General features: G+C 36.7%; 1 protein-coding gene across 1 annotated transcript in view; it reads left to right on the top strand.

The window, feature by feature from the left end:
* UNC13C (unc-13 homolog C) overlaps positions 1-24,311 on the top strand; it is a 503,951-nt gene that overhangs the window by 320,073 nt on the left and 159,567 nt on the right. The window contains exons 17-18 of the mRNA XM_023751588.1: positions 3,870-4,003; positions 23,986-24,071. Coding sequence (XP_023607356.1) covers positions 3,870-4,003; positions 23,986-24,071 — 220 coding nt within the window. The remainder of the gene's footprint in view (positions 1-3,869; positions 4,004-23,985; positions 24,072-24,311) is intronic.

Genomic DNA, 24,311 nt, shown 5'->3' with positions numbered 1-24,311 from the left:
ATAAAAATATATTTAAAAGAATAAAATCAATGAAAATATATCTTAGGGTGAGGATTAAAAAATTACATACGCCCATAGAACAAATAGATAGAATGTCACAGAAATATAGCAATCTTAGAAGTGTTGCATAAGTCTTACTATCATGAAGATATCATCTATTATTTCAACACTTTTGTTTTTTGCACATAACCGTTCTTGCTATATGTTGATCTTTTCTTGGAGCATCTTCATATTTTCTTATTTGAAATTATGAAGGTATAGTATACATCTTACCAGCTTGTCTGTACAAGCTGTTTTGGTACTAAATTATCCTTTTTAAACATGACTATTGAATACTTTATTCAGTTGACCCTAGCAACTTTGCACTTTCAAAAATTCCTCTCCTCATTACACTGTCACAGATTTTCTTTCAAGTTTCTTTCCTCAATAGTCTATTAACAAAATATATTTTAGTTGCTGTAATAATGATGACCAAAATTAAAATTGAAGTACTAATTCATAGTTTTATATTTATTGTACTTTGTTTGTTGTTATTGAGTTTATAATTATAATACTTGAATATCATGTAAATATATTATAAACTATATTATTATAATAAGTACTAATTTTTATAAGTTTCAATAAATATTAATGTACTTATTATCTTTTTAAAATGTTTACTATCATTATTTTAATTTTTCCAATCCTAAGTCAAATGCCCTAGTAGACCTCAAGGAGAATAATAAAGTCTTACTTAGAAAATGTAATCCTTAATATATCAGGTGTATATTCTAATATACCTCATTGTACTCCATTATTTAATTTTTTATTTACTTTTTTAAATACTATTTTTAAATATGTTTTTAAATGATTTGAGAGAGAGAGAGAGAGAGAGAGAGAGAGAGAGAGGGAGAGAGAGCACATCAATGTGAGAGAGAAACTTTAATCAGTTGCCTCCCTTACACACCCTGACCGCAATTGAACAGCAACTCAGGTATGTACACTGATTGGGAATCAAACCAAGGACCTTTTAGTGCATGGGAGAATGCTCAACCAACTAAGCCCCACTGGCCAGGCCTGTACCCCATTATTTTAAACATATTATATTAAGATGCACTAGTCCTTCTGGCCAGTGGGTCTCAGTTGGTTGAGTATCGCCCCATGCAGCCACATGTTACTTATTCAATTCCCAGTCAGGGCTGGGGTTATGGGCTGGGTTCCTGATAGGTGGTGTGCTGGAGGCAGTGAATCAATATTTTGCTCTCACATAGATGTTTCTCTTTTTCTCTCTCTCTAAAATTCAATTTAAAATCTTTAAAAACAATGCACTAGCCCTAACTGGTTTGGCTCAGTGGATAGAGCATCGGCCTGTAGACTGAAGGGTCCCAGGTTCGATTCCGGCCAAGGGCATGTACCTTGGTTGCGGGCACATCCCCAGTAAGGGGTGTGCAGGAGGCAGCTGATCGATGTTTCTCTCTCATCAATGTTTCTAACTCTCTATCCCTCTCCCTTCCTCTCTGTAAAAAACTCAATAAAATATATATTTTAAAAACAATGCACTAATAAAATAGGGAAAACCTGATTTATGATATTGCTCTGTGGTATGTAAAAACTTAATGATTCAGCATTCCATTTGGTTTATTTTGGTGCAACATACAGAATATGATGCAAAACATTGTACTATCAAAAATCTTCTAATGTCACAAAAAAGAGTAACGGGAGTATAGTTTGTGACTTTAGAATTAATGCATATTCAACTATGTACTTTAGTCTCTCCTCCTTTCCATATCATACTCTGCAGAATGATGATAAGTGACTGTGATGTTAAATGTGTCATCTATAGTCATTTCCTCTCATTTAATTATATTACTTGACATAAGTTAGACATACAGTTTGGCTATGTGCTCATCATGATGATGAATGATAATATTCTAATATAGTCTACCATGGCCATCAGAACTAATTTTATTTACAACCTTCACAACTCACCAGTCTCTCTGATTTCTAACTACATCATAGAGAGGGAAATCTATTGATCTTAATGTAATGAGTAAATAATTACATTATTGTGACAACAATAAAGTCCTGTTCACAAAAGAAAGAGAAATTTTAATAGAAAATGTAATTTAAAAGTAGGCAAGGCTTGCTCAGCTGGTGTGGCTCAGTGGTTGTCCGTAGACCCATGCAACATGAGGTTACCAGTTTGATTCCTGGTCAGGACACATGCCTGGGTTGCGGGCTTGATCCCCAGTAGGGAGCATGCAAGAGGCAGCTGATTGATGATTCTCTCTCATCATTGAGGTTTCTCTCTCTCTCTCTCTCTTCTTCTCCCTTCCTCTCTGAAATCAATTAAAAAAGAAACATATAAAAATTTAAAGTAGGCAAGGCTGAATATTTGTAAGCCTGCATTGCTGCTTTTATCTTCTAAAAGATCTACTGATGTGCCTTGATGTACCTCAGGAATTGAAAAGGGAAGCCTGCCAAGGACTTTCAAGTGGTTCGCAGGGACCAGACATACAAGGTTCTTAAGATCCTTTGAACGCTGCTTATTGTTCACTCTGGCAATTTGAAGTAATTTGTGCCAGCCACTAATTTCTTGACTATTTTAATTTTGCTTTCCAACTTTTAATATCTGTTGCATTTTGAGCACAAAGGTTAATCAACAGCACTTGAAGGCACCCTAGAAAATTATGTGTCCCTAAAGGTACATTATAGTCTGTGTGTGGAGGTCTGTAATAGTTAGTGGATTCCACATAGGGCTGTATTTTAACTTAAGTGAGAATAATAATTGGGTGATGACTCACCCAAATCTGGTTACATGTCTTTGGCAGCATTAGAAGATCTACATTCAACCATTCAGCAGAGAGTAGCTGATTTTCTGATAAGACTTGGTAGTTAAATATGACAATTGGTTGGGCCAAACATAATCTAACATACCTTTTATAACAGGGATCCCATGAAATTTCTGAGCCACAAATTAAAGTTTTCAGATATTCTGGACCTAGAAACTTGTAAATAATTTAGCAAAAAACAGTAAACGAAGCCATCTTTCCTTGATCAGTTTTTTTGCCTAATTTTAAAAAGTAAATGTAAAAGTGCTCTAAGAAGGTTATCCACCAAACAAAATAACTAGCATAATTTTTCAGTATGTTTGAAAGAATTACATGCATTGAATATGAAGTTTATATGTGAAACTTTCAGGATTATTATTGTACTTCATTAATCTCAATGTAAATTTAGACCATCCTGGGATACACTCTTCTTTCTAGAGGTGAGAGTTGGAGATTCATTCAGTATGGTAAATCAAGGATTCAAATATCACACACACACAGTCTTCCAAAGTTTTAGTTAACTAGATACATTTGTAAGTGGAATAAGAGAGTTATGGGCCATGCATGTAACGTGTATATATTATAGAATCTAATAGTACTGATTTTGTTACCAGGTAGCCTTGCGTTCTGCCCACTTGCTACCAACTTGACTTTGAACAAAATATTTTGGCAGGATAAATTTTCACACACAGCCATAACACACACACACACACACACACACACACACACACACACACCTTTGTATACAAAGAATTCAACCTTCCTCCGTGGGTGAAGCCCCATAAAAAGGATAATTTCCACAATAATAATTCTTAAGATTATAGTCAGAAGAAGAGAAACAATTACTCCAGAACCAAAGCATTTAGAAATAAAGCCTGGCCACTATCTTATGGGGTCCTATTTAATGTAGAAAGGAAATCTGAATTTTGTAGTTTTGCCTCACATGATCTAAGAATTTTTTCACCACATTTTTCTCTGATCCTCCTGTTTGACAGTGACGTCTAACTAAAGTCACACCATTTAACCTTTTTTTTTTCATGTTATGTGACCCGTGAGCAGAGTAAGAAACAGGACATTCCTCGGGAAGAGCAGGGACCAACCACCAAGAATTTGGATTTTTGGCCCCAACTTATTACCCTGATGGTCACTATTATTGATGAGGATAAAACTGCCTACACACCTGTCCTGAATCAGTAAGTACACTGTTTTACAAATGAATTGATTTTATTCAACTAAAGTTAAAATAAGTATTTGAAATACAGTTTATAATCTCATGACAATGACAGTGGTACACAGAAGGACATATCTTTGTTTTGCTTTCTAATGTTCTTTTTATTTTTGTGTATTTTTAAAAATATATTTTATTGGTTTTTCACAGAGAGGAAGAAAGAGGGATAGAGAGTTAGAAACATTGATGAGAGAGAAAGATCCATCAGCTGCCTCCTGCACGCCCCCCACTGGGGATGTGCCCGCAACCAAGGTACATGCCCTTGACCGGAATCGAACCTTGGACCCTTCAGTCCCCAGGGCGATGCTCTATCCACTGAGCCAAACCGGTTTGGCTCTATTGTTCTTTTTAATGTCAGGTTTAGAGTTACATTTCTTTCTGTGAAACCTAGTCCTAAAAAACCAAATGTCTTTCCTCTAATTGGAATCTATATTTTATACTGAAGAATGTCTATCACCCACTGAGTTTCCATGTGTCTTGCATAACCCATACCAGTTAACCACTGGTCTGCTTTCTGATACTATAAACTAGTTTAGAGATTTTATTCATTTTAGCAAAGGAATCATAAATTGCATATATTATTTTGTCTGATTTTTTCACCCATATTTTGAGATCCATCCAGATCATATTGTCAATACTTCGTCTTCTTTTATTTCTGAGTAATATTCCACTACGTAGATATACCACAAAATGTGTGTCCATTCAAATATTAGGGTTAAGTTTAGGATTAGTGACACCATTGTTTGTTTTTTAGATTAGGTTGCTTTGAATATTTGTTTGTAAATTTTTGCATAGATACACTATTTCATTTCATGTTGTAGGGTACATTTTTGATATTTCTTTAAACTGCCAACATGCTTTACAAAGTGGCTATACATTGCCAACCCTTGGTATAATTGGACTTTAATTGTAGTTATTCAAATAGTGTACATTGGTAGCTCACTGTGGTTTTAATTTGTGCTTTTCTTTGTGTTTGTTTTTTGTATATGCTGTGATATAGAGTTTAAGATTCTTTGGGATTTTTTAATATGTTTATCTAATATCTTAAACTCTGCTTGTTAGAAAAATTATCCTTCCCCCTTTGAATTACTTTGGCAACTTTGTAAAATAATCAATTTAAGTATATGTGTGTCTATTTCTGTACTCGGTTCCATTGATCTATTGATTCATACATTGGTAAAGTAGTGATAAATGTCTTCGGCTTTAGTTTGGAAAACTATCGCTCCCTCAATTACAAAAAAAAATTTTGCTAAATAGAATATTCTTGTTTGACAGGTATGTTTTTCAGCACTTTTAATATATCATCTCACTCCCCTCTTACCTGCAAAATTTTTGCTGAAAATCCACTGATAGCCTTATGGGGATTTCCTTGTATGTAACAAGTTGTTTTTCTCTTGCTGCTTGTAAAAGTCTCTCTTTGTCTTTTATATATTCTTTGTTGAAATTCTCACTGTGTTCATGCATTGATTTCCTGACATCAGTGAGCATTTTTATGACCATTATTTCAAACTTCCTATCAGGCAAATCACTTACGTTCATTTCAATAAGATTGATTTCTGGTAATTTATCTTGTTCTTTTGTCTTAGGTATCCCCTTGCATCTTCACTTTTCTTGACTATGTGTCAGTTTCTGAACTTTAGATAAAATTGCCTATGAAGCAGCCATCTTATATAAACACTGCTGTTTGAAATTCTAACCCTGCTATTTTGGCTTCTGTAAACATTTGCTGGCTTAAATAATAAGGAAAATAAGACTACTCCCATTCCAGAGAGGCCATTAACCTTCCCCAGATGAAGTTATCAGTGCTGGTGCCAGGCCAGGCCTTTGGTTGAAGTCTCAAAACCCCAGCACATAGGGCTCTTTAAGAACTTGCAAAGGGGACCGGAAAAAACCCTTATTTGGAGACAAAGAGCTGGAAAAAGTATAAATAGGAAAGGTTCCTCCATGTTTTTTGCCCAGAATTTGAAAAACATTTTTCTCTGGGCCCGCATGTAATAATAATAATAAAGTGTAACTCCATTTCTCTGAGCATTGCTTGGTTTTCTCCGGTCTTCTGTAACACCTAGACTTCACAGAGTGGTCTTCTCAATCAGTGCAGCCCGAGCTTGGGTTGTCTCTCAAACCTTTATGACAGTCCAAGCTTCTGTCTTTGTTCTTAGTGGCTCCCACAGCTGAGGGTGTACCCAGGCCTGTCACTGTCCCGAAGGGGAGGAATGCAGCCAGCCCGGATGCAGGCTAATTAGAAGCCAGACCCTGGGGCAACAGCTGGGAAAGAATATAATTAAGCTCCTTCCAGGGAGAAACTGGAAGATGGGCACTTTTTCCTGCTCTGTTCTACACTGAGCCCAGGAATATAGCCACAGGGGTAGGAGGTGGGGAAGAGGATACACCTGCACCTATTGCAAAGCTGCTTATTTGTTTGCTCTAGTCCTGTGGGACTTGTGAATGCAAGCCCTATTAGTATCAGAGCTAGGTGATTTGAGGACCTGTCTCTCTGGTGGTAGCCAGAAAAGTTGGGGCACTCTCCTTTTAGGAGATGCTGGCATTGTAATTTTGTTGTTGGAACAAGCTAAAGGGAGAACACAGGACAAGTGCCCATCGGCATTCCTGTGCTCTGGGGAGGATCTCAGCCATCCCCTAGATCCATGGTCGGCAAACTGCGGCTCTCGAGCCACATGCGGCTCTTTGGCCCCTTGAGTGTGGCTCTTCCTAAGCCTTAGGAGTACCCTAATTAAGTTAATAACAGTGTACCTACCTATATAGTTGAAGTTTAAAAAATTTGGCTCTCAAAAGAAATTTCAATCGTTGTACTGTTGATATTTGGCTCTGTTGACTAATGAGTGCCGACCACTGCCCTAGATCAGTGGTTCTCAACCTTCCCAATGCCGTGACCCTTTAATACAGTTCTTCATGTTGTGGTGACCCCCAACCATAAAATTATTTTCGTTGCTACTGTTATGAATCGTAATGTAAATATCTGATATGCTATATGTGTTTTCTGATGGTCGCGACCCACAGGTTGAGAACCACTGTGCCTAGATGCATGTTAAGTTAGCACCCAAGCCCCCAGGCATCAGCTTGAAAAGTATGCAGTCCAGCCCCTTCCAGGGAAAGACTGGGAGATGGACATTTTTGCCTGTTCTTTCTGGATTAAGCCTCCAGGGGACAGCTGCAGGAAGTACTCATGCACACATTGATAACAGCTTCTTTATTTGCTGTGGTCCTATGAGTCTTATGTACACAAGCACTGAGTCCATCCCTCAGATGGGAGTCTTAAAAGCTGAGGTACTAAGTATGCAGTCCAAACCCTTCAGTACTCGGGGAAGCTGGAAGCTGGGGAATCCCTCCTAGCTGTATGGCACTGTGTGGGGAGGGGGTGGGTGGGAGGGATTAATAGCAAGACTGTGTCTCAGCCTTATGTCATTTTGTCGTAGGAATTTTTTCATTTACCTGATATGTAGGAGTCACTCAGCTAGTGTCTCAATTTTTCTCAGAGGAATTGCTCCATGTATAGTCATATGTTTAGTACATTCCTGGTGAGGGAAGTTCAGGAGCTTCCTTTTCACCATTTTGGTTTTCCCAAACCTACTTGTTCTTAAGTTTTTGTAGTTTGTGTCTTTAAAAAAATTTTTTTATTTAATCTAAGTGGTCAAATTTACTATCATATGATTACTCAGGACATTTTGTATTATTCTTTTAATGTCTATAAAATCTGAATAATTTCCCCTTCCTCATCTTGTTACAGAATTTACCAGGGGACCGTTATATACACAGGAGTACTTGGAGACACAGGAAAAACCCATTTATTTTCAGATGTTTCGCATGTACTAGTACAATGACTCAAGGGAGACTGTTTCTCTCCAAATCCTGAGCAAACCAATATGGAGGAAGCTCTCCCTTTACACTTTTTGGTTTCTTTGTCCCCCAAATAAGGATCAGACTTCCAGACCTTTTGCGGGCTTTGCAAGAAGCCCCATGTGTTAGGATGGGGGCCGTAAGACCACACCTAAAGGTCTGGCCTGTCACCAGCACTGATAACCCACTCTGGGGATTGTGTATTGTTCATGGTTTATGGCCTCTGTAAAATGGGAGTACTTAGATAAACAGGTCTTGTAAGACCAGATAATGGGGGAAGGGGCAGTGACTAGACTATAGGCTAACAGGAATGTGCATTACATTACTGGCACAGATTCAGATTACTAGCCCCTCCCCCCCAAATGTCTTATTTTTCTCATCATTCCCCCCTCATTGATCCTCATTATTAATATTTTACATAGCCTCTCATTTTTTCCTGTCCAACTGGCTAGACATTTATTAATCTTCTGAAAATGAAACATTTTGACTAATTAAAACTCTATTGTTTTTGTTTTAAAGTAAACCAGTTTCTTTTCTCTTCTTTATTATTACTAGAGGCCCAGTGCACAAAAATTTGTGCACTCAGGGAGGTCCCTCAGCCCGGCCTGTGCCCTCTCACAGTCTGGGACCCCTCGGGGGGATGTCCACCTGCTGGCTTAGGCCTGCTCCTCAGGGGATCGGGCCCAAGCTGGCAGTCAGACATCCCTCTGGCAGCCTGAGAGCTCTCGGGGGAGGTCCACTTGCCAGCGGGGAGCAGGCCTAAGCTGCAGTTGGACATCCTTAGCGCTGCCTAGGAGGCGGGAGAGGCTCCCGCGACCACCGCTCTGCTGGCAGCCATCAGCCTGGCTTGTGGCTGAGCAGAGCTCCCCCTGTGGGAGCACACTGACCACCAGGGGGCAGCTCCTGCATTGAGCATCTGCCCCCTAGTGGTCAGTGTGTGTCATAGTGACCAGTCATTCCCAGTCCTTCTGCTGTTAGGGTCAATTTGCATATTACCCTTTTATTATATAGTATTATTATTATTATTATTATTATTATTTGTAAATGGAGATAACTGGTAAAAGGATACAGCAGTAATCAAGTGAGAAGATTTAAGGGCTTTGTATAAGATGATAGAGAAGTAGGATCACATTTGAGAAATATTAAGGAGATAAATGGAGATTTAAAAATTTATTTTATTTTATTTTTTTGCTAATTGCATTGAATGGAGTGTTTAGGGAAAAGGTTGACACAATGAAGATGCTCTAGTTATGGAAGCACCATTAATTGAGATTGTAAATTCAGGAGGAGGTATCAATTGAAAAGTACAGATTAAAAAAAAAGGAAGTACATAGTGAGCTACACTTGGACATACAGAGATTTGGCTACCTGTGTGACTCCCATGAATTCTATGCAATAGGAAATTTTATACTTAGATGCAAAAGTCCTTTAGACTGACATCAACCACATGTATAATATAGAGGAGGTTCACTATATATGACTGGAAGTATGAAATCTTATTTTTTTAAATACTCAGAAAATTTTACTCTCAGTTCATTTAAATTATTGTAACTCTACATTACTTTTTTTTCTAATGCTGACCAAAATATTAGCAGAAATATGTTGAATCAATTCTATGATCCTGTTTGTTTACATGTATTTTATTATTGTCTGTAATTATTTTTCATTTCCTCTAAAGCTATACATACAATTAAGACTCAATTTAGTTTCCCTCTGCAGTAAGAGTACATATTAGAGAATCCAATGTGTTAAGTAGAAAAGGTTCCAATTTTCCAAAATATGGTATTTTATTTGCAAAAAATAATATATCATGAATTTATTTTCTCATGGCTGTGGGATGAGTCAGAACATGATTTTTGAACTAGACATCTTAAAAGATAGTATATTTCATTTTCGCAGTGAGGAGAGTGGATTGAAGCTACTTTGACGAAGGATTTACATCTTATTCTTTATGTTTTGGAACTAAAGGTGTTCAATGTATTCAAGTTATTGATTTATTTGCTTGCACTACGGCTTCCATAAATTATTTTTATATTTCAAAAATTGTTGCAAAAGTATTCATCATACTAAAAATTATAGACTATATAATTAAGTCATATATCCATCACCCAAATTCAACAATTCCCAAGATTGTGTCGTATTTTCATATATATTCTTGAGATTTCTTTTTCTTTTCTTTGCTGTTATCTTAAGCGAACCTCAGACATTATTTTATCTCTATGTACTTCAGTATTCATCTCTAAAATATTGGTGGCTATTCTCTTGCATATCACAATGTCACAATTACAATTAACATTAATAGTAATGCCTTGGTAGCATGTCCTCCCTGTTCCATAATCAAATGCCACTGCTTTTCTTTAAAAATGCCTTTTTACATTTGGATTGTTTTAATCAGGGTTCAGTAAGGTCCACATGCTACATGTGGTTGTTATGTGTCATAAGTCTCTCTCATTGGGCTTCAGCTCCCATCCCTTTTTGTTTATCCATGCTACTGACTTAAAGAAGCTATGTTCATTGTCCTTTAGAATGTTTCACATTCTAGATCATTCTGCTTGCCACTTTATGATTAAGTTGTTCCTCTGTATTTGGTAATCTACATAATTAGCATTAATAGCTCTAGAGGCTAAACTTTCAGGTTCCTTTTATTTTTTTTTCCAAGAATACATCACAGGTGACTCTGTACTTCATACTTCATCACATCAGAGGTCACATTAAGTCTGACTGTTCCCCTTGGTGAGGCTAAGACTGATCAGTGCTGACAGCTTGAGCCCTCCGTTCCCAAGTTTTCTGTTGATCTCTCTTCTATTGCACTTATTTATTTATAATCACTTCAGAATCAGTTATTCCATTAGGGACTACAAAATTGTGGTTTTATAATATTATTCCTTCCACATTTATTAGATTTTTCTGAAAAGAACTTCCCTTCATTAATTAGGGATACTTAGTTGGTTATCCTGCAGTAGAATAAGTACAGGAAAGATAGGGAAAATATTTAATTATTTCTTTTATCTTACATATTTTTCCTTCTGTTCTTTTCCTGCTCTTTTTACTTTATCATTTTTTCATCAATATTACCATTTAAATTTGACAAATAGTATTGAATATTCTATATATGCCAGGCACTATGCAAAGTTGTGGCCACAAAAAGTTAATTGGGAAAGAGATAAATACAAAATTAAATATGGGCCTAAAGCTGGCTAGTCGTTGTGCCTTCCACATTCACAAGTCATTCTGGGATTTAATTCCTCCCCTCACAGTTCCTTGTTGAGGTAACCTAGTGAGAAAAGCTAGATTTACTCTCTCTACCTAGACTGAGAAATCCAGGGAATGAGACAGTTGACAAATAGACATTGAAAGTTTACAAGTTTGTAAACAGCTGTAATAAGTGATCCAAAATTAACAATAAATCAAAATGATGTATAAATAGAAGCCAGGGGGTTAACAGTGTTGAAAGAGAAGGTGGTTGTCAGTGGAAAAAAAGAAAGGATGAAAAGGAAAAGCATAAATGATGAGAATAGCTGAGTCATGGTATGGCTGGACATCTTGAGTGAGGATCCCATCTGCAGTCACTTACTGCACTAGCCAGGCTGCCTTCAATTCTAAAGGAGATTCTTGTCCATGGTTTCATGAGACCTGACTCTACTAGATGTTGTTCCACCTGTTAGACTGAGTTCAGCTTTCCTTAGGTTCTAGAGTAATATGGAAATGTAGTGTAGTCTTGTTTCTCCATTATGCTAAATATGCTTACAAAAATTACCTTTTAATTTTTGTAGTTACTTGAGTCTATGTCCCTTATAACCAAAATAGCATAACTAACTCAGCATGATAATATATGGAACAACATATGTGTTTCCACTATAGTTGCAGCAAGTTGTTATTGAAGTATAAAGGAATGCTTTAATTTGAATAAACAAACAATTTATATTATACAAGCAATCTGTAGAGCTAGGGTTTACAATGGGAGAATGGATAATTAAAAAAAATCTTTAAATCTAAAATCTAGGCTAAAACTACCCGAATAAAGGTATAAAAAAAGAATGTAAATCATTTTGTAAATCAAGTTGTGTTTTTTTTTATGCAAAGTACAGCCATTTTTGAATTTTAAAACAGATCACGTTTTTCTCTACAAATGCCCCCATTATCTGGAAAGAATAAGAATATTTTTTTAAGAGCACAAGAACACTGTTCTAAAAATGCTTACTAAGAATTGTACTAAGTCAACCACTTCTGAAGATTTCAATGTTCTACCTCCCTAACTGTACACCATGGAAGAAAGAAAAGGTTCATCTTTGATTTTTTGACGTTTATCATGCTAGCTAGATGATTTAGGCAAAACTAGACATCTATATGTTATCATTATCATCATTGTATAGGGAACTATAGGGAATTAACTGGAACCAGGCACTGTACTAAGCACTTTTACAATTTAATGTTCAAGTTAATCCTAAATTTAATTCTAATGACATCAGTACTGTTATCCCCAAATCCAGGTGATAAAACTGAAACACAGTGGGGCTAAGTAACTTTTCCAAGATTACACATCTAGTAAGTGACAGAATCAGAATCTAAGCAACCCTTTGAATAAACAAAAATGATTAATTGTAAGAAAAAGATCCCAGATGTAAGGTGATGGGCATCAACTCTTTAGTCCAACTGAAACATTGTTGATGCTTTGATGATTCATCTAGATTTGATCATGATAAACAATTAACAATAGTTACTCACAAGAAGATAAAAATACCAGACATACCATACAGTACCATGTGAAGTGGCATATAAACCAATAGAAAAAAAATGTATGCACCCTTACAGAATTTTTTCTCAAAATTCACTGTTTTTAAGTACTTTGCTTCCAGAAAAATTAGGATTTCCTTTGTGGATTAGGTGCCAGAGATGTCAGAATTGAGACCCCCATTTAATAACTCTATGGAATCTGAGAGCATACATTTCTATGTCTACCCTCATTTATTTTATATCCTCATTTTTCTTTAATTTCTCTACTTTTCAGACAAATCTTATTTTATTATAGTCATTTTTAAAAACATCTTAATATTTTTGTATGAGATGAATACAGTAGTCCCCCCCTTATCTGCAGTTTTGCTTTTCATAGTTTTAGTTACTTGCAGTAAGCTGTGGTACTAAAATAAGTAGAAAAGTCCAGAAGTAATCAATTTATAAATTTTAAATTGTGCACCATTTTGAGTAGCATGATGAAATCTCACAATGTCCCACTCCCTTCTGCCCCAGACATGAATCCTATCTTTGTTCAGAGGATCCACACTGAATAAGCTGCCTGTCCATTGGCCACTTGGTAACCGTCTGGGTTATTAGTTCAACTGTTGTGGTATCTCAGTGCTTGTGTTCAAGTAACCCTTGTTTTACTTAATAATGCTCCTCAAACCATTCACATAACTTTTATTATAGTACACTAGAGGCCTGGTGCATGAAATTCGTGCATGGGGAAAGGGGGGTCCCTTAGCCCGGCCTGCACCCTCTCGCATTTCGGGACTGCTGGCTCCTAACCGCTCACCTGCCTGCCTGCCTTATCACCCCTAACCCCTCTGCCTGCCTGCCTAATCACCCCTAACCACTCGCCTGCCTTCCTGATCGCCCCAAACCACTCACCCGCCTGACTCATCACCACTAACCACTCTGCCTGCCTGCCTCATCACCCCTAACTGCTTGCCTGCCTGCCTCATCACCCCTAACTGCCTCTGCCTTGGCCCTTGCCACAGTGGCTTTGTCCGGAAGGACCTCTGGACATCCGGAAGGTTGTTCGGCTGTCTGGTCTAATTAGCATTTTACACTTTTATTATTATAGATTGTTACAATTGTTCTATTTTATTATTAGTTAGTATTGTTAGGCTGTTACTGTGCTTAATTTATAGTAAACTTTATCATAGCTGTATATGCTTAGGAAAAAAATAGTGTATAAAGGGCTAGGTACTATCCAGTTTCAGGCATCCACTGGGGGTCTTGGAGCATTTCTCACATGGATAATGGGAGACTATTATACATAAGTAAAAAGTACAAATAAAGAAAAAGGACTGTGTTAACCATGCAAAGATAAAGGTAGCTTGAGTGGCTTAGTTAGTGACCTAACGTATTTGAGTGAGACAGACTGATCCATCAGATATTAGAAAAGTTTTACAACATATTTAACACTGTTTTCAACAGTTACAAAATCAAATTGGGAGGTGAAATGTAACCCGTAGGACAATTATCAGGACAAGAAGAGATAATGCATGCAAAGCACCTAGCCCTGGCTTTGTCTACAAGCTCCTCAGATGGTAATTCTCATCTCTCTTCTACTGCCTCAAGCTTCCTGCCCTGCAGTGTGAATCTGAAGACTTGTTCTCCCCAGGTCTTTAGTCAGGAAGTGCTGGGATAGCTTCAGAAATAATTATCTGAATCCAGTAAATTCCACTTATTCCCCCATAGGCATATTACCCAAGGTTTGTAGTCTATTTCTGGCCCTCTCCACCTCCTTTGCCACTGCCAGATGGCATTTTCATTTTCCTACAAATGCTAATTTTAAGTTAACCTGGATCCATCCACAATTTTATTTTTCACATTTAAATTAAATATGTCTTTAAATATCCTAGTTCATTAAAATAATGCCTTAGTTGTAAAGAAAAAAAACAAAAGGAAGAGTGATTGGATTTAAATGTCATTGGTGATCCACTTGTTCTTGGTACAAAAGAACTTAAGCACAAAGGAAAAATTATCACCATGGGAAATGTTCAGTTAGATGAATTCACACTCCAAATGCTTACACTGACTTTCACCCTTAACTGCAGTGTTTTGATAGGTTTTAATTTTCCTTGAATATGGTTTTAACTTGAAAGGCTAGTTGATCATTTACTAGTAGAGTCCTGCTTAAATAAAGTTCATTCTCCTTGGCTGTTCTCTTCCTGATACTGGTAGTTAATTGTATGTCAAGTATTCTTAAATGGAGAATATAGTAACAAAAGCTGACTTTAAAAATTTTTAATAATGTGAAAAAAACACAGCAAACAAAATGTCTCTTGAATTCTGGCTATGATAATGAAGCTTCAGTTGCATACTCAACACACTATAACAACACCGTTGCTTTCTCATTTGTGACTCATTTGTAGCAATGAACACACTTTTCTTCAAAGACAGACTTTGCATATCAAAACAATACTTCACATTTAATGGATTCTGATTTTATCTGTTGTGAATAATGAATCAGTATTATCAAATTTTGAGAATGGTAGATTGCTTTTCTTATTTCACTAAGAGATTTGCAAGACTAATTGGGTTATTAAACTGTTGTGTCTCACAGGATTCAAGGTTTAAAATGTTTATGCTTTCTATTAATTGCTGCAAATTAAAAACAGGAGACATTCAAATAATGTTGGTGTGGGTCGGTTATTTCATTAAACCTCTTATAAATGATAGATTGTTACAACTGCATTGAAAATGAACACGTGAAGCTATACATTTGAAAACTTAATTTGTGTGTAGTAAAACCTCACAAATTCAGACTAGTATGAGAATGGGTGTTTTTTTTAAAAAAATGTGGATAATTAGTATACAGAGTATATATGTACTTGTTTTGACATGTGTGTCAAATTTATATATATAAATTCCTACAATGTTAGGAAACAGTTGTGGAAAGTTAAAACCTCTTTCAGTCCTGCCTGTATGGTAGTTCGGAATCCTATCTAATACAAGACAAAAAGGGTAATTTACCGTACGTACCTCCGACACGTTTCCCATTGGCTAATCAGGGCAATATGCAAATTAACTGCCAACAAAGATGGTGGCTGGCAGCCACGCAGCTGAAGTGAACATAAGGCTTGCTTGTTCCAATGGTGGAGGAAGCCAAGGTTCCTGGCCTGCTGCAGCCCGGCTCTGAGCCCGAAAGCAACAATGTTTCAATTATAGAAGCTAAACAAACCCCAGATACCTGCTTTCAGCTGGCCACGGCCTCAGAGTTGGGAGCGCCAGTGACGGCAACAATATTTCAATTATAGAAGGTAAATAAATCTCAGAATTAAAAAAAGAAAAAGAAAAAAAGGAGAGGCTGGGAGCTTCAGTCTCTGGCCAGCCTGAAAACGGCCCTCAGCCCCTCACCCAGACTGGCCAGGCACCCCAGTGGGGACCCCCACCCTGAAGGGGGTGTGCAAGCCTGAAAACAGCCATTAGCCCCTCATCCAGGCTGGCCAGGCACCCCAGAAGGGACCCCCACCCTGAAGGGGGTGTGACCAGCTGCAAACAGCCATCAGCCTCTCACCCAGGCTGGCCAGGCACCCCAGCAGGGACCCCACCCTGATCCGGGACACCCTTCAGGGCAAACCAGCCGGCCCCCACCCGTGTACCAGGCCTCTATCCTATATAGTAAAAGGGTAATATGCAAACTGACCCTAACAGCAGAAAGACTGGGAATGACTGGTCACTATGACACACACTGACCACCAGAGGACGGACACTCACTGCAGGAGCTGCCTTCTGGTGACCAGTGTGCTCCCAAATGGGGGAGCTTTGCTCAGCCACAAGCCAGGCTGATGGCTGCCAGTACAGCGGTGGTGGTGGGAGCCTCTCCTGCCTCCTCAGCAGCGCTAAGGATGTCTGACTTCAGCTTAGGCCTGTTCCCCGCTGGCAAGTGGACATCCCCCAAGGACTTCCGGGCTGCCAGAGGGATGTCTGATTGCCATCTTAGGCCCAATCCCCCGGAGAGCAGGCCTAAGCCCGCAGGTGGTCATCCCCCGAGGGGTCCCAGACTGAGAGAGGGCACAGGCAGGGCTGAGGGGCCCACCACCCCCGAGTGCACAAATTTTTGTGCACTGGGCCTCTAGTTTATTTATAATTATCATATAAACTGTAGTGTGTAGCTAGAGATTTCTGAAGTTTGTGAAACCAGTTCACTCCTGAGAGAACATAAAAATTCCCTCTGTAATCAATTTATTGCCATTAATCTTATTAGCAATGTTTTTTCCTGGAATTAAAACTAACAAATGTAAATTTCCATTCAGTTTCTGTGATAATTTTCACATTAGAAATCAATGGAATCTAAATAATGCTTTCCTATATATCTCATTTAGAGTTAAAATGTTATTATCAGTAAACATTTACTGAGTGTTCACTATGTTCCAGTGGCTGTACAAAGTATTTACATGTAAAATCTATTTAATCCTCACCACAGCCCTAGAAATAATCCCAAATTATGCAATTTTTATCACCTCCATTTGACAGATGAGGAAATTGAGTTTTAAAGAGACTACTCCCTGCTCCACTGGGCAAATTACTAAATAGCAGAGGAGAAATCAAATCTATATCATTTGGGATTGGGTTGAGGTTTAACCACTACATTATACTAGTGTAGATTGTGCAGAGGAAATAACCTGAACTGTGTTAAATTGCAGAAAATAAGCCTCTAGCAAACATACAGATGGTGTAGATTTCTTAGCCAACTCAAAGAAAAGGCAAAAATACTCAAGTGTGGAGTGTGTTGGAACAAAACAACTCTGCCTTTGAATCATGATTTGGTACTGGGTATATAGCACAGATAAAACTTATAAAATTTGATGACAGAGTGAGATTGTGTATTTGCAAATCTACAAAGGAAATTTGGACACAGTGGAAATAGCACTCTTACTGGAATATGGTTATTTGTGGCCTGTTAAAAGTTGGAAACAAAATGTAGCCAGCTTGATAAAAATCTGCTATGAAAAAATACTAGATGTCTCTCCTCTCACTCGAAGTACTGATTTGCTTCTTTAGTCTGTAGTATTTTGCTCATAGTTGTAAATTTTTTTCTCCTCTCTTTTCCACTAGGTGGGTAGGTTTAAAGAAATTTTTCTAAAAATTGTCAGCTTTGCAGATGTTGCCTCCAGGTTATATCCTGCATTCTGGAATTGTTTAAATCTTGTAGATATAGGAATGACTGTGTAAGCATAATTCACATTATTTGGTAGTGAAGAGATGTTAAGTGAAGAAAAAATGTTTCTAATTTTATACAAAATTGATTAAAGCAAAATATTTTCTTCACTTTTGAACTATAAAACCAATGCCAATAAAATTATGCTAGGTAAATTAAATCTTGTGCCAACAGTAAAATTATAAAATTTATTCTCCAATGCTATTACTAGCTCTTAATCTTAAGCGAGCAATGATACAGTTTGTAGCCATTGTATACATTATTTTTTGCTCTTGTGGTTCAGAGATAAGGAAATCACTTTTAACTCTGCCTTAAGTACAACAGAGGACTTTAGAGTGAGGTGATACTTGATCTGTAATTTGAAGGAAGAGAGTATTCATGATCAAATGAAAATTGAGGAGGAGAGAGAACAGACAGGGAAAAATGATCAGCCTCAAATATATTGAGAAATTATAACTAATCTGGGTGTCTGAAGCATGGACAGTGTTTGAGAGTAGAGACAAAAGTTAAAGCTAGAGCCCTAACCTTTTTGGCTCAGTGGATAGAGCGTCGGCCTGTGGACTGAAGGGTCCCAGGTTTGATTCCGGTGGTTGGGGGCACATCCCCAGTAGGAGATGTGCAGGAGGCAGCTGATCGATATTTCTATCTCATCATTGAGGTTTCTAACTCTCTCTCTCCCTTTCTCTCTGTAAAAATTCAATAAAATATATTTTTTAAAAAAGTGAAAGCTAGGGTCTAGTCATCACTGGTGAGGGAAGTCACAATGAGTTGCAACTTTCCTCTGTTAATGAAAGTGTGACAAGCAATTGATGGTTTTAAATGGTGGCTCCAAATATTATATCCTATATTCTCAGAAGGTAAATTAGGTGGTAATACAAGGGTGTTATGGAAGAGGAAGGGATGGAGGCAGATAAACTAACAGGCTAATGCAATTCTTGAGGCAAGTAAGAGTAAAGACTTGAATTAGGGATGTGACAGTAGCAATAGGAAAGGGACAGGCAATTCCACAGGTATGTCAAAGGAAGAATCAACAGAAGAGTAGAAAAGGGAAGATGCTATGGATTGTGGCAGAGTTAATGATTCAGCTGGCTGCCTAGATTTAGGATTAAATACGGGTTTTTTGGTATGTGGGTTTTTGGGTTTTTTTTAACTAGCATATAGACTTCAGAAGAACCTGTATAACTATTAAGTAAATAAATTAGCTTTGAGTTCTGTTTTTCTAGCATAGAATATTCATTATCTCCATAGGTAACAGCAAGTGCAACCAAATTTGAAATCAGCATATCATAGTGAGCTATAAGCAACACTTCTTCTAAAGCAGATATCAGAAAATACCTCAGACCTCAAAGATTGTCTTATGCATGATAGAACTTAGCAAGTGGTAGAGATTGAGGTTTAGATTTAAATAGGAACTCTTGCATAAATATAAAGGTAATATTTTGAACTCTAAATATTTTAAGGCAAAATCAGTAGGCAAATACAAAAAAATAAGAAAATATAAGCTGTGAAGATATTTTTAATGCTTGGGAATTATTGTTATTGTCATTAAAAGAATAAGAAATAATGCCAAGACACATAAGCTCAATTTCTGATTCTGCCATTGATGTGTTCCATGTTTTAGAATGCATTTCTTAATCTTTAATATGCAGAGTCTAAAATGAATGTAAACAAAGTTATCTTTATGTCTTTTCCAAGTATCAAATATATAGATATAGATAGATATATAATAGATATATAATTGAATATTTTCTTTTTTATTGAAGAGATCATGAACTTTGAAAAGGCAGTTCAAGTCTCAGATCTTGACCACCAATTTCTCATTTGTAAAATGAGGATAATAACAACAAATAGGAATTTTGTGAGGAATAAATGAATGTTAATTCATCTTTAAAAAACTTGCATAGTAGAATTCCTTTGATTTTATATCAAAAGAGATATTGCTTAAAAAACTTTGTGGTCACAAAACTAGTCTTATTCAGTTTCATAGGACTGTATAAAATAAAAAGTAAAAGTTTCAATGTTTATCACTTTGGTGAAGAAAATAAGTAGAAAACAAAACTAAGACTCCCCTCACCCAAGCCTTATAAATTTTCAGTAATTCAACTAATATTTTCTATGCATACAAGCATAGATATGCAGTTAATAATGTTTATTTTATATTGTTCTTTTTGCAAAATATTGGAACACATTATGCACATTATTAATCTGTAATTTGCTTTGTTGACTTAACACTGCCTAATAGATATCATTTCATGTCAATACAAGCATATCTACCTAGCTCTTTTTAATAGTTGTATATTATTCTGTGTATTCATATAGCCCATAGAGGGGACCTCTAGGGTGCATGAGAGAAGGGTGTGGGGATATCACCGGTATTTGAATAGCATAAAAACTGGAAGACTATAGTCATTAGATAACTTTTGGAAATCAGATTCAACCAAGCTCTAATTTTTTCTTTATGTTTTCTAGTTTGAAATTTTTTTCAGTAAAAAAAATAAAAAAGGTCACTATTATTGCAATCAAAATTTCTTTGAATATTAGAGAGATTGAAATCTCTTTCCCATTGCTTTTGTGTGTTTTTTCTTTTTAACTTTCCCATTGATCTCATTAGCCATTTTTTCTAAGTTCATCTTTTTCCTATAGGTTTGTGACAGTTCTTTTCCTATGAATATTATTATCTCATTGCCTCTTCTCTATTGAATGTTTTTTTTCTAGTGTGTCATTATTATTTTAAATGATAGTTTGGTTTTGGTTACGGTTTTGCCATGCTGAGGGTTTAATAGCACTGATGAGAGCCCTTAAACCACAGTTCTCCAGGAATGAAAATCAAACTGGACATTGCTTATGCAACTGAGAAAATCTTGAGACTAACAGCTTATTTTTAGATCCCTTGTTTTGAAGTTATCTCATTGAAGCTTCTAGATTAAATAAGAATATTTTATAAGTCACTTTCAGATAACTGAGATGCACAGCTTATCTCTTCCACCAATTAATATTTATCCTCCTTCAAAAGTACACACAACTCTTACTTTTTTCAAGCAATTTCTGGGAATGCCAGCCCCCGTATATTCTTCTGCGCCTTATACTCTTAGCCTCATTTTGTTCAGTAATTTGCACTTATTGCTGTAATATTTTTCTTTTAATTATAACCCATGTTTCTTGAAGTAACATCAACCTTAGGGTAGAAAATCAAATAGAAAAACAGCATCCACTTAGTATATTTTTGGCTCTTTGCACCCCTGCTTTGATCTAGCTCCTCATTATCCTCTCAGCTACAGTTTAATGTTCTTCATTCTCCGTTCCTATGTGTTCTCCATGGAGCTGTTCCCCATGTTGCTCTTTTTCTGTTCCCCTGTGTATCACTGCCTCCGACAGCATACACCCAGTTTCCTATCACTGCTGGTGCATGATAGCAAAGTTCTGAGTCCCCAAACTTGTTCTTGCAGCTTCTTCCCATTTCCACAGAGATCACAGGAGTTATCTCCAATTGTAAATAAGCAGCTGCCACAGCTCCTGGGAACCAAGGATGAGCAGTTGTTGTTTTCCAAACACTTGATATAGCAAAACCACTGTTTCCCACAACCATCTTTACCTTTTCACCTTGTAGTTTTCTTCATGCGACTTACCACAACATTTACATCTATATCTATTATTTATATTTAATTTATATATGTATATTTATATTTGTGAGATACCAGATTGTAAAGTTCAGAAAGGCAAGGACCATGCCTGTTTTGTTTATTAGTATGAAATCTGCCCTTAGCACAGTGCATAACACATCTTAGGCCTTCAATTAATTGCTACTTATTAGAGAACTAGAGGCCCGATGCATGAAATTCATGCAAAAGTAGGCCTTCCTTCCCCCGGCTACTGGCACTGGCTTCCCTCTGGCACCTGGGACCCAGGCTTCCCTTGCAGCCCAGGCTTCCTCCGGAAGGTCATCCAGAAGGACATCCGGTCTAATTAGAATATTATGCTTTTATTATTATAGATGCTACTTATTAAATGCTAAATGCATTACAGCCATTGGTATTATACTACCTCTTATTTTACTTCTCACAAATTTATAGTTTTTTAAGACTTTTTTCTAAAATAAATAAAGCATTATAAATTTGATTGAAGCCTTATGAGTCCAATTCCCGTTACTTCTTGCCCAAACATTATTATGAGAATAAATTTGATATTTGATATTTTTATTCCCCTAAATTTATTTATATCTTTATTATATGTGCATGTATTTATTAGAAAAACATGTCAGATATGTGCCGACCTATCCCCTGGAGGCACTGACTGATTTACCTAGAGGCAAAGTCTGAGAGTGTGAGAAGCTAGACAGAAAGCAGCTGAAAAATGGAGAGAGCTGAATACAAGACAGGAGAATAATTAAAATTAAGGCTCTACAAAGTAGTGAATCTAGGTGAACACCCCAAGCATAAGCTGGGGTTGTGAAGGGTACATCCTAGGAGAAGGAATAAATATTGGCCTGTGTTGAATGAACCTAGACCCTAGTTGGATGAAGGTCATCTCTCGCAACCTTAAAACACTACTACCAGAAGAAAACAAATCTTTTTTGAAAGAATAATAACATAATCCAAACACTCAAATTATATGTGCATTTTTTACACCCAAAAAGTCCTTTATTCAATCAAAATGAAGCAGGCATTATAAAAGAACTAGAAGCCCGTTGCACGAAGATTCGCGCAATAGGCCTTCCTTCCCTTGGCTGCTGGCACCGGTTTTCCTCCGGCACCTGGGACCCAGGCCTTTGAGACAGATGTTACAATAACTGTGATTATGGTTTTTAAGAAATCCTGAGTGTATATAATTGATGAATGTACATTTGTGTTTACATTTTAAAATATCAATCAACATCATTAGATAAATTGAGAGACGGTGGTTGGTAAGGAATATTTGATGACATATTCATTGCTTTTGGTGGAAATTTGGGCTAAAATATTTCATATCATATCAATGTTTTTTTTCTTATTTGAGGTTATATTGAGGTCATATTTACTTAGGTAATACTTTCTATCTCATTCAGAATTGTATTATTCTTTTTAATTTAGACCCCAAAATATAAATGAATATGAGAGCTATTTTTTCTTTTTTTTAATAAAAATATTTTTTTATTGATTTCAGAGAGGAAGGGAGAGGGAGAGATAAACATTAATGATAAGAGAATCATTGATTGGCTGTCTCCGGCATTCCCCCTACTGGAGATTGAACCTGCACCCTGGGCATATACCCTGATTGGAATTGAACCTCGACCTCCTAGATTCATAGGTCAACATTCAACCACTGAGCCACACCAGCCAGGCTATTTTTGTTTTTTAATATTTGTCATTTGTATATATGTGTATGTGTACACATATATATATGCATGATATATTTACATATAGTATATTGATATATGCATGCATTATATATTTATATAGTATATATATGTTAGAAAGAAAATGCTATCAGTCTTACATATTTGCATGGGGTGAGTGTTTACAAGGTAATAAATGGCTTGGTATATTCACTGGGCTTGTATAACCAGGAGCCTTATTGCAAGATTGAAAACACATACAGAGTACATGTACAGCAGCAGTAGGAATCTCGTCTTTAGCCTAAGCTTGTTTAATCTAAAACACAGACCTGCCAAGGAGCTCTGGAGTCCTGACTAATGGTCTAACATGGGCCATTTACCAGAGGAGTGAAGAATCTTCCTTGAAATAATTCACTGTAAGCAAATAGGAAATGAAAATATTTAAGCTTGTTTCAAGAAAATTGCTAACAGGTGAATGTGAGGTGTGGTTTTGGTATTACATGGTATCTGCTACTCAGATTCATCTGATGTATCTTCAAAATTGAGACATATGAAGATGGAGTGTATGAAACAACTGAAGAGTCTCTTTAGACACAAACAAACATTCTAGGACATCCGTCAGGAGCTACAGGCACCATCACATTGTCACTGATCTAATGGAGTCTATTTTCCTGACACCCAATATTGTTTTATCACAACATTCCACTGTGTAGTTTTTTTCCTACCTAGGAAAGTTCATAAAGAGAAATCACACAAATAAAAGTATTTATGATCTATATAATAATTAATGTGGTATATAGGTAACATAAGGCATTTTTGTGGTTTTTTTAGGCACTTTCTTCTTTTTGATACACTAATATGTGTTTGATTTTAGGTTTCCTCAAGAACTGAACATGGGAAAAATAAGTGCTGAGATTATGTGGACCCTTTTTGCTCTGGATATGAAATATGCACTAGAAGGTAATTCCAAATATCTATTCACATTAGAACACACATTTTAGTGAAATCGTTATTTCTTGTTTTTGTTTTTAAATGCAATAATTTATTAATTAAAACATTGATTGTTTCATATGACAGTTCTTTTTTTTAATTCTTTATTGTTTAAAAAATTATATGTCTCCATTTTCCCCCCATTGACCTCTCCCCAGACACTCTCACCCCCCAGCACATGCCCTCACCCCCCGCCCCCACTCCCGGTAT

The sequence above is a fragment of the Myotis lucifugus genome, unplaced genomic scaffold, assembly GCF_000147115.1.
Source record: "Myotis lucifugus unplaced genomic scaffold, Myoluc2.0 scaffold_23, whole genome shotgun sequence".
NCBI lineage: Eukaryota > Metazoa > Chordata > Mammalia > Chiroptera > Vespertilionidae > Myotis > Myotis lucifugus.
Note: the sequence above shows the minus strand (reverse complement) of the source record. Positions and strands in the feature narration are given on the sequence as shown.